Below are 13,355 nucleotides of genomic sequence, written 5' to 3' on the forward strand. Positions count from 1 at the left end.
AGATGAGGAGGTTCTGACCACCTACCTCCCTGGCTTGGGCAGATGTAGGAATTCTTGGCATCTTCATAGGTCCAGTTTTTCTGGAGGAAGAAGTAACCAACTCTTCTGAAGCCTGACTGTAATTATTCTGTTTCCTCTCAACATCCATTATTTTCAGTCTCTGAGACTCAGGAAGAATATGGAAAAACTGGAAGATACTTAGAAGGGAGTCACCACACTAATAAAATAGTTGTTAGACTTATGAGAAAGGTGAGAGAACTCAGCTTGGAATAGAATGAGAGTGAGAACAGTCTTCAGGTTCCTGACGGTTTTTATATGAAAGACTGTGAGCAGCTGGTTATTACCACTGAGGGAATAAAGAAATACTGTGGGCTTTAGCAGAAACACCAATATATATATTTAATTAAAAAAATAAGGTTTTAAAAGAAAGGTTTTATTTAATTGCCAACACAGAATGAGTAAAGTAATATTTATAGTAGAATTCTGGGTTTGTTTAGAAGCACATGCTTGCACATGTGTATATAGGCTTAGGAAAAATTACTGGGACCACTAGTCCAACATATTCAGAAGTAGAGATGCAAAAATTCTGAATAACGTAGAACGCAGTCGCATTGAATTTTTTGTTTGTTTGTGGTTTTGTCGTTGTTGTTTTGCAAGGATGTGTTCTTAGAGATTTTTATAATCTAGAATTCACCTATTTCAAGATTTCTCTCCAGCCCCCATAGTAATAAATCTGAAGTAGGAGGGATGAGGTCTCCAAGCACACAACTCTATAGCCATTTTAGCTTGGGGGCATATTACAGTTACAAAGATCTTATAGCCATGTCAGTAGAACTTTTTCTGCTTTTTTTCTGTTATCCTCCTTTGGTTATTTGACTTTGATTTTTAAACAAATTTAGAAACATTCCCAGTTTGCTGCTGTTTTTCATTTACTTGGTATTGTCTCTAATATAACCCAGAGTGTACTGTCTTCTAAGTGAAGAGCTCCTACATTGTGGGGATTGTTTGTTGTTCTTCCTAGCATTTTAGCTCATCCAACCTGACCTATTTTACAGTTATGGGTTGAGGGTCACCTCAAAATTAATGTCACACTTCATGAATAATTGGATGACATACAATAAAAGGTAAAAAATATAAACAACAATGTGAGTGTACTTCACACCACTGAACTGTACACTTAAAAATGGTGAAAGTGATGAATATTATGTGAATTTTATCACAATTAAAAATAAATTTATAAAAAGAGAAAAAAATACTTAATAAGGAGCGCCAGCATAACCATGTCTAGTTATTACCATCTGATAGTGTTTCCTTTGCATGGAAATCATGCTATTGTTTTGGGGACATTCATAAAGAATAGAGATTAATAATAACTGAAGTGGCACTGCCATGTAACGATAGCATAATTCCAGTTTGTTCTACTTACGCCGCCTGCCTTCCATGAAAGTATACGATTATAGATCATTTTAATTGGAGAGATTTCCTCTTATATCCAATTTTATACGTAAAGTGAGACTTTTTTATTGTGCCGTTAAATTTGCTTAAAATATGACTTCACCGTATTAGTAAACTGAATAAGGTAATGCATTCAAATAAAATTTATCACCAAGAAGGCTTTACCTTAAGAATGCAATGATGAATCACATTTTTAGATAGGCTGATAGGTAATTTAATAACTGATTTAAAAGAAAAGACGTAGATCATCTCAGTGAGTACCAAAAAAGCATTTAATAAAATTTAATACTTATTCCTAGAGTTTCAAGCAAACTAGAAGGAGAAGGAAAATTCCCACAAAACTACAGCGAACATTTTTCTTAATGGTGAAGCATTACCTGCATTTGCATTAATGTTCCAACAGGAAGAAAATACCCAGCAATACCACAACCCTCAGTAATCTACTAGGGTTCTTAGGGATTCAGTAAAACAAGAAAAAGAAACTTGAGATAGGAAAGAAAAAGACAAAACTGTCAGGAGAAACAGGGACTGGCTCAATTGCCCAGGCTGCTGTGCGGTAGTACAGTCAGGTCACTGCAGGCTGAACTGCTAAACTCCTGTACTCAAGAGATCCTTCCACCTTAGCCAAGTAGCTAGGACTACAAGTGCTCACCACAAAACCCACCTAATTTTTTTTTTTTTTAGTAGAGACCAGCTATGTTACCCAGGCTGGTCTCAAACTCCTGGCCTCAAGCAATCCTGCCATGTCAGCCTCCCAAAGTGCTGGGATCATAGGCATGAGCCACCAGGCCTGACCTAAAGCTGTAGTAATTTAAAAGCTGTTATACTGGCACAAGAATAGGCATGAGACATTAAAAGAACACAACAGAGAGTCCCTAAATAGACCAATATGTAAGAGATCTAGCACATGATAAATGAGACATTTTGAATCAGTGGGAAAAGGATGGACTATATGCCGGGCACTGTTCCAGGCAGTGGGATCTAGCAGTGAACAAACTTTCCACAGTCAGTATGCAGATGTCACTTTTCTCCACTTTCAGCTTTCCCTGGATCACCTTGTCCACCAACCTTCTGATTACCCTCTGAAGAGAATAAATCCCTGATCTTCTGTATCAACTCAACAAAATCAGTTATTTTCAGCTTTCAGTGTTCCAGCTCCCCGTTATTATTTTTTCTATTATACTTTCTCTGTTTTTTGAGTTTTTTGTGGCTTTATACCACTACTGTAACCATATCTCTATTTCTCCTTCATGTACAGTTCCCATGTTAGTCTGTAAAGACACTTCAGCCTTTGTATTTAACATTTTTCACTGTTTTGGAAGGGTCTGAAATTCCCAGGACTCCACAGCTTTGCACCAGATAAGCCTGGAGGAATACTAATGATGGATCTAAAAGAAGAAAAACCGAGGGCACGGGAATTAAGAATCAGCCGTGGGTTTGATTTGGCTTCATTCAACCCACATGGCATCAGCACTTTCATAGACAATGGTAAGAGCCAATGAGCTACCAATGTTTTGAAACCTGTGATGGTTCACAAATGACTATGAAAAAGAGATTCGGATCATATTTATAGGAAGAGAAGAACAATTAAGTCATGAATGATTTCTGTATTCTTCAGTACAAACAAGTTGTTCATCTGCCTCTTGAGCTGGCAGTAAGTTATGCTACATTTTGAAATTTCTAACAGTTAACACCTGATAGAATGTTTAGATTTTATAATCTTTTCATATACCTATGATCATTGCATTTTAAAAAGAACTGTATTTTTGAATTAAACTAGAAACAGATTATGCATAAATTCTGTATATGGAGTGGGAAATACTTTCTTAAAGGTCAGGGAACCAATGATCAGAAATAACACCAGACAGACAGCAATAGGAAAGACGGAGAAGAATGATTTGTTAGGTCACCTAATAGCTTATACATTCAACCTTTCCTTGCCTGTGGTATTTAAATGTCAGTGTCTGCCCAGAGGTGCTGTGGTAAATTAACTCTGTTCTTTCAATTCTTTAGATGACACAGTTTATCTCTTTGTTGTAAACCACCCAGAATTCAAGAATACAGTGGAAATTTTTAAATTTGAAGAAGCAGAAAATTCTCTGTTGCATCTGAAAACAATCAAACATGAGCTTCTTCCAAGGTACTTCCTTATTTTATTCCTTTTCTAATTTATCCCCAGCATTTTTAAACAATCTCCATGGTGGGCTGTCCTGTCATCTTTTATAAGAGCATACACACACACACACACACACAAACACACAAATATGTTTCAGCTAATATATAAGAGCTAAAGAGCTTATATTTATTTATTTATAAACTCGTTTCCTTATAAACCAGGGTGAGCATGGCATATGAAAATTGATGTCGCTCATTATGCTATTCACTGTTCTATGTGGAGTTCTTTGAGAAATGATGAAATGCCCAACTGCAGGGTGATACCCTTCAGGCCCATCTTGAGGGTAGAAGACAAACCCTAACATTTTTTCCTAGTGTCACCCTCCATCTCATCCTCATCCAGGTCATAACTCATCACCCGGATGAGTGTCCTGCCAAGGAAGAGTGGCCTGTTTTATATTGGGTTTGTATGCTTTGCATGGGACTTTATACCGATTGCTTTTATAGGGTTAGTGGTGGTTGAATGCTAGTAATCCCACAGGATTGGAGCCACTCAAGTTGAAAGTGGGTCATTACTACAAGAACATAAAGCTTGTTGAAAATGTGGCTAAAAGAGAATCATATGTACCCAACCCCAGTTCAGTGTGTATTAGTCTACTGCTTCTTTTAGTTTAAACTTGATGAATATTTTAAATTTCATTAGAAATTATCTAGGGCCCATCTATGCCTATCTAGGGCATGAGCATGTAACTTTCAATAATTCCTTCCAAATATGCACTTGATAAAAAATAGGAGCCCAAATACCATCCAAGCATTATGGTGCTCTTTCAGAAAAAGGAGACCTACCTTCCCTGTAGCTCTGTATTTTTCATTTAGCAAAGAATAAAACAGCTCTTTCAGAAATTTTTGCATAGAGTAACCAGAATTTAAATTTAATAACACCTTCACCTAACTGGTCTTAAAAATGAAATTGTTTTTAGCATATAAATCTCTCACATGAAGCATTGTACTATGGCAATTTCATCATCCATCCCTCTGCAAGTGTTTATTGAGTGCCTGTACATTCTCATCATGTCAGCTTTGTGAGGCAGGTAGAAATTGAACAGTCAACATTAGTTTGACTAATAACTAAGCAAGGGAAATTAGAAAAATCCAGGAACTAAGCAAATGGAAGCTACGTAAATGTTACGGACTGTCTAACCAGCTCACCAGCCAATCAGGCTCTCTCCAGCTCTGTACTGTGGACAGCTCTGTCCTTATATATAGTTGTTAAACCCTACATTTCTTGCTGTCGAAAAACATGCCCTGTTGGTACTAAGTTCTCTATTCTTTTATAGTAATCCTACCATAATTGTTAAATGACCTGTGTTTAGATTACCTGGTACCATATGAAATTCTTCTCTGGCAACAATATTACAGTATACTGTATGCAATTTTATTTTATTTTATTTTTTTGAGATGGAGTTTCACTCTTGTTACCCAGGCTGGAGTGCAATGGCGCGATCTCGGCTCACCGCAACCTCTGCCTCCTGGGTTCAGGCAATTCTCCTGCCTCAGCCTCCCGAGTAGCTGGGACTACAGGTGTGCACCACCATGCCCACCTAATTTTTGTATTTTTTTAGTAGAGATGGGGTTTCAACATGTTGACCAAGATGGTCTCGATCTCTTGACCTCCTGATTCACCCTCTTCGGCCTCCCAAAGTGCTGGGATTATAGGCGTCAGCCACCGCGCCCAGCCTGTATGTGATTTTAGCTCATCTTTTCCTCTTACCAAAAATTTAAAGCACATGCTGTGTAAATCTTATGGGTACTTAATATTTAATATGGAGACCAACAGGCCTTTTATTTCCTCTCACATGCTATTTTTCTTTTTCAGTGTGAATGATATCACAGCTGTTGGACCAGCACATTTCTATGCCACAAATGATCACTACTTCTCTGATCCTTTCTTAAAGTATTTAGAAACATACTTGAACTTACGCTGGGCAAATGTTGTTTACTACAGTCCAAATGAAGTTAAAGCAGTAGCAGAAGGATTTGATTCAGCAAATGGGATCAACATTTCACCTGATAATAAGTATGACCCTTTATAGAATATCTTCATTTGTGGTGCTGGCCACATTCTTTTCTTTGCTTTTTTTGTTAATGTGACAATAGTTTTCTTGATGTTTATGGTATATTATACACATATGTATACACTATATGTGGTATATTTACCATATATGGTATATTATACATAATATGTATACACTATATGTATACATATAGTGTATAATTATGTATATTTTGTACATATATTTACATATTTACATATAGTATATACTTAATCACATATAAGTATATGCAAATATATATATGTAAGTATAATACTATATACTACAATAATATATGTATTTACATATAATAAAGTTTGGAATACATCATTATCAAATTTAATTTTATAAATATAAATTTTAAAGTGTGATCATACTGATGCATACATATTAAAGTATCTGATAGGTATTTCCTTTTAAATAAGTATGCCATTATTTTTACTGGCCATATACTATTCCATTATAAGGATGATTTTAAACTAACCAATTCTCTATTGATGTATATGTGTATGGGGGTGGGGAGTTCTACATAAAAAACATTTTATACTTCTTATTTACCTTGTAAGTTTAAACAAGTACCTTTTAAAGGAAAAGGTCCCTTAGAGAACATTATAACATAATGGTTAAACTTGTGGATTTTGGACTCATACAGGCCGGGGTTCAAATACCACCCAGGGCATTGGCTAAATGGTTTTATGAGCTACTTTTCTGTAAAACAGACCCCTAGCAATAGAACTATTTGCTCAAACAGTGTGAATCTTGGGCCAGGCGCAGTGGCTCAAGCCTGTAATCCCAGCACTTTGGGAGGCCGAGGCGGGTGGATCACGAGGTCGAGAGATCGAGACCATCCTGGTCAAAATGGCGAAACCCTGTCTCTACTAAAGATACAAAAAATTAGCTGGACATGGTGGCGTGTGCCTGTAATCCCAGCTACTCAGGAGGCTGAGGCAGGAGAATTGCCTGAACCCAGGAGGCGGAGGTTGCGGTGAGCCAAGATTGCGCCATTGCACTCCAGCCTGGGTAACAAGAGCGAAACTCCGTCTCAAAAAAAAAAAAAAAAAAAAAACAGTGTGAATCTTTTAAATGTTAACTTTGATATTGCCAAATTGTCCTCCAAAATTATCTCACTATTTTTATATGTACAACCACAACTTAGAGGATATTAAATTCTTTATTAGCTTTCTTATGTACTGCCTCAGCACACTGAAAAATTTAAACTAATACAAATGCAACATAAAATAAATTTGGCATTCCTTGACAACTAAATGCCCTTATTTTTATGATCTAATTTCTCCTCCTTTCTTGTTGACTATAGAAAAAGAATGTAGAATCATTTAATTTCAATTGTCTCTAACTGACCTGATCCAACCTCTCCAGCCAAATCTGTTTTTCTTCCCAACTCTTATATTTCCATTATGAAGGTAAAACTTTCTAGTCACCTAAAAAAAAAAAACAGTAATGAAAAGGGAGATTCAACTTTGACTCCTCTTTCTCCATTCCTATCCAGCCTGTAAGCTTGTCATGTTGGTTCTACCTGGGCCTCCTTCCTCTACCCCCAAGCCCCTTTCCCATTGAGACCTGCCTAGTTTATGTTCTTATCCTCTCTGACTAGCATATGAGACTCTCTACTTGCATTTTTTGTACTCTTGCCAATTTTGTCTTTCTGTGTCTATTAGCTTTGAAGGGCTCCCCAAAAGGGGAACTCTGTCTTCCTCAGCTTTGACTCCTCATGCCAGCACAGTGCCAGGTACAGAACTGACCATTTGTTACCATGCTATTATTCTAAAATTTCAGTGGAATCCAATTGCTTATCAAATCAAGGCAGGGTAAAGGGTCGGCCTTTGTTTAATAGGCCAGCTCCAACCTCCCTTTTCTACTGTTTTTCCATGCTTTCTATGCTTTAGACAAAGAACTCATTGTTTTAAACATTCCTTCCTCTTCTTGTTCCTGTGATTCTGCTCTTGTGCTTGCTTCTGCCTGGGAAGTGCCTCCTCTGTCCTCATCTCCTCAAATCTCATTTCTCCTTACATAGCCATTGCAGATGCCCCCTCCTTGGTGAGCCATTCTGTGTCCTCAGAAGTTAGCTATTTCTAAACCTGAACTATTTCTCATGCTTATTAGGTGTTTAATGTGTACAGACCAGTGAGATTGTTCCATCACACTATAGAGTTTCAAGGAGAGAGGCTGTGTCTTCTTCATGTGTAGCATCTCTGTTATAATACTGAGTTCATGGCTTTTTACACGTGATAATTGCTCAATAGAATAGCTTCCATGGAACAGTTAATTCAATAAATAAAATTACCCCAAAATAGTCCATTAATTCACTCACCTTTGATGTAGACAGATTATTCTGAATTGATACTTATCTGTTACTCTTAAAAGTCTCCATATATTAATAAATATTTTATTGAATATTAAGGAATAATCAGTATTTTAATAAGGTGTTCTTTACCATATATTTCTATATGTAGATGATACTTAGAAGTGTCTAATTATATTGTGGAATGTAAAAGCTTTTCTTGTGAAGCTAAGCATTTGTTTTATTGTCATTTCAGTGGCAAATATGGACTTCATATTCGAAATGATGTCCTATATTATTTTACCTTACAAGCCTTTTGAAAAACAATTTAATAATTCCATGATTGTTGTAGCACCACTGAATTGATTTTGAAAGCTTACTTTTAAAATAAAAATTGACCTTTATCAAGCATTCCTTGAGAGCCCATCATTGATTAACTTCTTGGCAGGTTATTAAGACTTATTCTTTCATACTGTATTAATGAAGCTTTATATTGGCATGGCGCTCTAACAAGTGTGTCTTTTCTGTAAAGGTATATCTATGTTGCTGACATATTGGCTCATGAAATTCATGTTTTGGAAAAACACCCTAATATGAATTTAACTCAATTGAAGGTAAAATATTTATTTTTACATATAGACAGTAATCTATTGTGCTTTGCAATGACATAGTTTTTCTATAACAGTACCACACGTGGAACAGAATATGGATGCCAGTGTAGATATTCTGGGTTTTTAAATATTCCCTGCAACTAGAGAAAGCTCCTGTTGCCAGTGATCACAAAGACTAACCATAAGTACATGCAGCAGCAGGTTGAGAGTGATATTTGCATCAGATTTAGGGCCCATTTCATGAAGTATTGATGGCAATGGAAGAATTCCAATAAGACTTTTCACAATTGAAAAGACTAATAGATGAATTTTCAAATGAAGATTTATGCACAGTGTCAGTTCTTTCAATAATAAATGAAGGTAGAAATTGGGTTGCATACCATTATTATTTTTTTCCTGCTTGACAACACATCTTTTAGGTTAAGAATTTCCTATTTTGCTTTGATTGAGTTCCTTGAGCTAACTGATCATCGTGTATCTTTTAAAGGAAAGGGAGTTCAGATTTTACAGAGATTTTTAGAAAGGCTGATTATCACCCTAACTTTCTTAATTTTGGGGAAGAAGAAAAGTGGCTCTAAACCAGTGTTTATTACATTCCTTTTAAGCAATATTGGTGTTAGAGGGTGGAAGTAGGGTGATGTGTAATTTCCTCACATGAATAGAGGCAGGAAGGTTACCTCTAAATTATTTAACCAAGTTTCTCATGTCATTTAGATATTGACAATTTCTCATTTGGAAGGTACTTGAACTGGATACACTGGTGGATAATTTATCTATTGATCCTTCCTCGGGGGACATCTGGGTAGGCTGTCATCCTAACGGCCAGAAGCTCTTCGTGTATGACCCAAACAATCCTCCCTCATCAGAGGTTTTTATATTTTTAGTTTTTCAACCTTAATTATTCAAGTCCTTTTGAACTAAGAATACAATAAACTGTCACAGGGATGATTTTTTAGTTATTTTAAAGCAGTAATATAATAAACTTAAGTCGAGGTTCTGTAATTGCTTTAAGCCAATAATTGGCAGAATGTTACATTTTTCAAATACTTTAAGAAAGGTAATCTTTTGATGTATTAAATTATGGTGGAAACTAGTCAAAAGGCATTTTTATAAAGACATGTGCCCTTCTTGGGTGGTATACTGGCAATTTTTAAAATATCTGATTTATTATCAGCTCACCACATGATGTGATATTTGTTCATGTTGAAGTAATGTGAAAGTAGGCACATTATTATGAAAGTATTTCTATTAAAGCTGAATTGCTATAATAACACTAAATCCTGTGTTGGCATGGAATAACTAGATGGTTTAAGAAAGTACTTTCTTTGAAGGTTAGAGAAAGTACTTTTAATTTAAACATTAAGAAGATTGGTAACTGCTATTTTCAACAGCATGTCTCTTTAATCAGTGTGTCATTGTGGAAAACAGGGCTTATTGGTGATTGAGTGACATGCGTGTATGGCGGTCTTATATTAATACTTTGTATCCCCTGAATAGGTTCTCCGCATCCAGAACATTCTATCTGAGAAGCCTACAGTGACTACAGTTTATGCCAACAACGGATCTGTTCTCCAAGGAAGTTCTGTGGCTTCAGTGTATGATGGGAAGCTGCTCATAGGCACTTTATACCACAGAGCCTTGTATTGTGAACTCTAAATTGCATTTTTGGCATGAAAGTGTGGTAACAATTAATTTTCTATGAATTGTGAATTCTGAGGAAATTTAACCAGCAACATTCACCCAGAAATATATGGCATGTGTAGTTAATTTTATTCCAGTGAGGAATGGCCCTCTTAGTTCTTAGAGCACTTTTAACAAAAAAGGAAAATGAACAGGTTCTTTAAAATGCCAAGCAAGGGAGAGAGAAGAAAGCTGCTTTTGAATTTTCAAATAAAGTGAATACATTTTGCACAACGTAAGCCTCACCTTTGCCTTCCAACTGCCAGAACATGGATTCCACTGAAATAGAATGAGTTGTATTTCCTTAAAATGTGAGTGACCTCAGTTCCAGCACTGTGACCACTATGGCTGTTTAAAACTACTGATAATAACATGTTTTGATGTTTTGTACTTACATCTTTGTTTACCATTAAAAAGTTGGAGTTATATTAAAGATTAAAATCCCAGTTTTGTCTGTGTTTAATTCTTAAGGCATATGCCTAGGGGAAATGGGAAAGCAACTGCTTCCTTATAGAGTTTGGATAGGCAAGTATGACCATGTTAATTCTGTTGTGGAAAGCTGAAAGTGGGCTCTTAATTTGAAAAAGAAAAAAATTAACCAAATATTGCAACTCAAATTCCCAGTTCCTAAGGAGGTTTACGTCAGCTCTCTTCCTTAATGGGAGGGCACTTTAAATACAAAGATGAAATAAGGGTTTGAACAGGAAAGTAATGTCACCTCCTCATTAAACAGAACTGTGAACTAAAGCCAGGAGAGATGAAGTCAGTTGTCTGTGACCACATGGTTAAACAGCAGCAATGCTAGGATCAGGGCCATGTGCCCAGCTCATAGAGGGAGAGTTTTTTCTGCTCACTGTAATTTCTGTAAAATCATCGTAAGCCCGAGAGAGACTTTCAGGTGATTTTTCTGTTGTAATTTATCAAAGCACTTCACTTCTCATACTTTTACCCTATCATCATCATGAAAATATTTGTCAGTTAATTACAATATGCCAAACAATACACTAAAAGTATTACATTCGTTATTTAATCCTAATTGCAGCCTTGAAGGAGTAAGTATTGATATTATATCACTGTTAACATTTCACAGATGTTCAATTTCTGATGCCAGAGCCTATACCACTAACCACTGCATGATGCTACTGCCATAGAATGAACTAGTATTTTGTTAACGCTTTTTCCTAATGAATACAGTTTCTTCATGTTTTGTAGATATCAGTTTGCATTCTGCTTTTAGATAAAGCATTTAATGCTTTTTAATATAAAATGGCAGTAGTAGCCTTAAATTTGGCCTGTATCCATTTGGCCTGTATTATTATTTATATATTTAAATAGTTTGTTACATATTGTATTGGATTTATTTCATGCTAAAATAATTATCTTTCCTGTTTACATTGTCCATGGGAAAATGCTAAGCCACAGATGAATATAACAAGATTAAATATTGCAGACCTAGGGACCCAAATGAAGAAGCAGATGTTTCAGATATCAGGAGATCATATCAATAACTATCTAGAAAGCTACATTTATAAAAAGTACTGGAATACAGTAGGCATAAAACAAACTTGGTTTCTATTGTATTTATTACAAATTTTATAGCAAAACCATGTTCTTTGTAGCAACATGGATGCAGCAGGAGGTCATCCTAAGCAAATAAATGGAAAACCAAATGCTGCATGTCCTCACTTAAAAGTGTAAGGTAAACATTAAATACATACAGACAAAGATGGGAACAGACACTCGGGACCACTGGATAGGAGGGAGAATGAGGGTATAGGCTGAAAAACTGTTGGGTACTATGCTCATCACTTGGGTGACAGGACCATTCATATCCCAAACCTCAGCATCACGCAGTATTCCTGTGTAACAATTCTACACCTGTACTCTTTCACTCCCCACTCAAAAAATACTGGGGGGTACAATTTGCTAGATCATATGGTAGGAGTATGTTTAATTTTGAAAGAAACTGCCAAACCAGTCCAAGTGGCTACACTGTTTTGCTTTTACACCAAATAGTGAATGAGAGTTCCTATTACTTCACACCCTGGCCAGCATTTGGTGTTGTCAATGTTTTAGATTATACTATTGTGAAGTGGTATCTCGTTTTGATTTGCAGTTCCCTGAGGACATAGAATGTTGAGCATTATTATGCTTGTTTGCTATCTGTATGTCTTCTCTGATGAGGTGCCTGTTTACACCATTGGCCCATTTTAAAATCATTTTTTTCATTTTCATAATGTTAAGTTTTAAGAGGGTTTAATGTATTTTGAATAACAATTTTCTGTTAGATATGTCTTTTGCAAATATTTTCTCCCAGTCTGTGGCTTGTCTTCCCATTCTCTTGACAGTGTGTTCCACAGAGGATATTTATTTTTAAAAACAAAATCAGGACACCTCTATAAGGTAATATAGCCACTTCAAATGATACTACAGAATATTAGCAGAGACATGCTCACAGTGTATTTTGAATAAAGCATGCAAGTATTTAAAACAATTTTTTTTATTTGGACAAAAGCATATGTACGTTAATAAGCACGTGATTATTTATCTTAGAAATAAAAAAAAAAGTAAATAATCTCTGATTTTTGGCCTCTCTGGGCCATGAGGAATTCTATCAAACTCTTAGTATATTGTGCATTTATTTATGGTGATCTCTATCTGATCTTATACTGAACTGAACAATTGAAAACAACTGAAACTGTAATTGGGATATGACCCATGAGTTGAATATAGGTCTTACAGGTGTGTATGTGTTAATCTTTTTACTCCAAGATTCTGTTCAGGGTTGGGGGGTGGGGGGGTTGGAGAAGCACCTTCCCCCCATGGTGCTTTGCAGGAAGTCACCAAACAATGTATCAGACTTTCACTACCTGACTTCATTCTTAGTTGCATCTTCAGAATGAAATTGAGAATTTTATTTAAATTCAGATATACTTAAATATTTCATACTTAAATACATATAAATTTAAAATAATAAATTATCTAAATAATAACATCTCTGGTCCTCTATCTTTTTTCTCTCCTGAGCAGCACAAGACACATTAATGACAGGTAGTCATACCCAGGTTTTAAACAGTGGTTTCTGTGGCTTAGGACAATGTT

The 13,355-nt window shown here is 35.8% G+C and overlaps 1 protein-coding gene across 1 annotated transcript in view; it reads left to right on the plus strand.

Moving 5' to 3' along the window:
• The window catches only part of PON2 (paraoxonase 2), a 31,513-nt gene extending 20,814 nt beyond the window's left edge, over positions 1–10,699 (plus strand). Inside the window, exons 4-9 of the mRNA XM_002751585.6 lie at positions 2,778–2,943; positions 3,469–3,595; positions 5,447–5,647; positions 8,495–8,576; positions 9,313–9,441; positions 10,071–10,699. Of these exons, the coding sequence (XP_002751631.4) occupies positions 2,778–2,943; positions 3,469–3,595; positions 5,447–5,647; positions 8,495–8,576; positions 9,313–9,441; positions 10,071–10,229 (864 nt within the window). The 3' untranslated portion in view covers positions 10,230–10,699. The remainder of the gene's footprint in view (positions 1–2,777; positions 2,944–3,468; positions 3,596–5,446; positions 5,648–8,494; positions 8,577–9,312; positions 9,442–10,070) is intronic.
• The last annotated feature ends 2,656 nt before the right edge of the window (positions 10,700–13,355 follow it).

Source organism: Callithrix jacchus, chromosome 11 (assembly GCF_049354715.1).
Source record: "Callithrix jacchus isolate 240 chromosome 11, calJac240_pri, whole genome shotgun sequence".
Classification (NCBI taxonomy): Eukaryota; Metazoa; Chordata; class Mammalia; order Primates; family Cebidae; genus Callithrix; species Callithrix jacchus.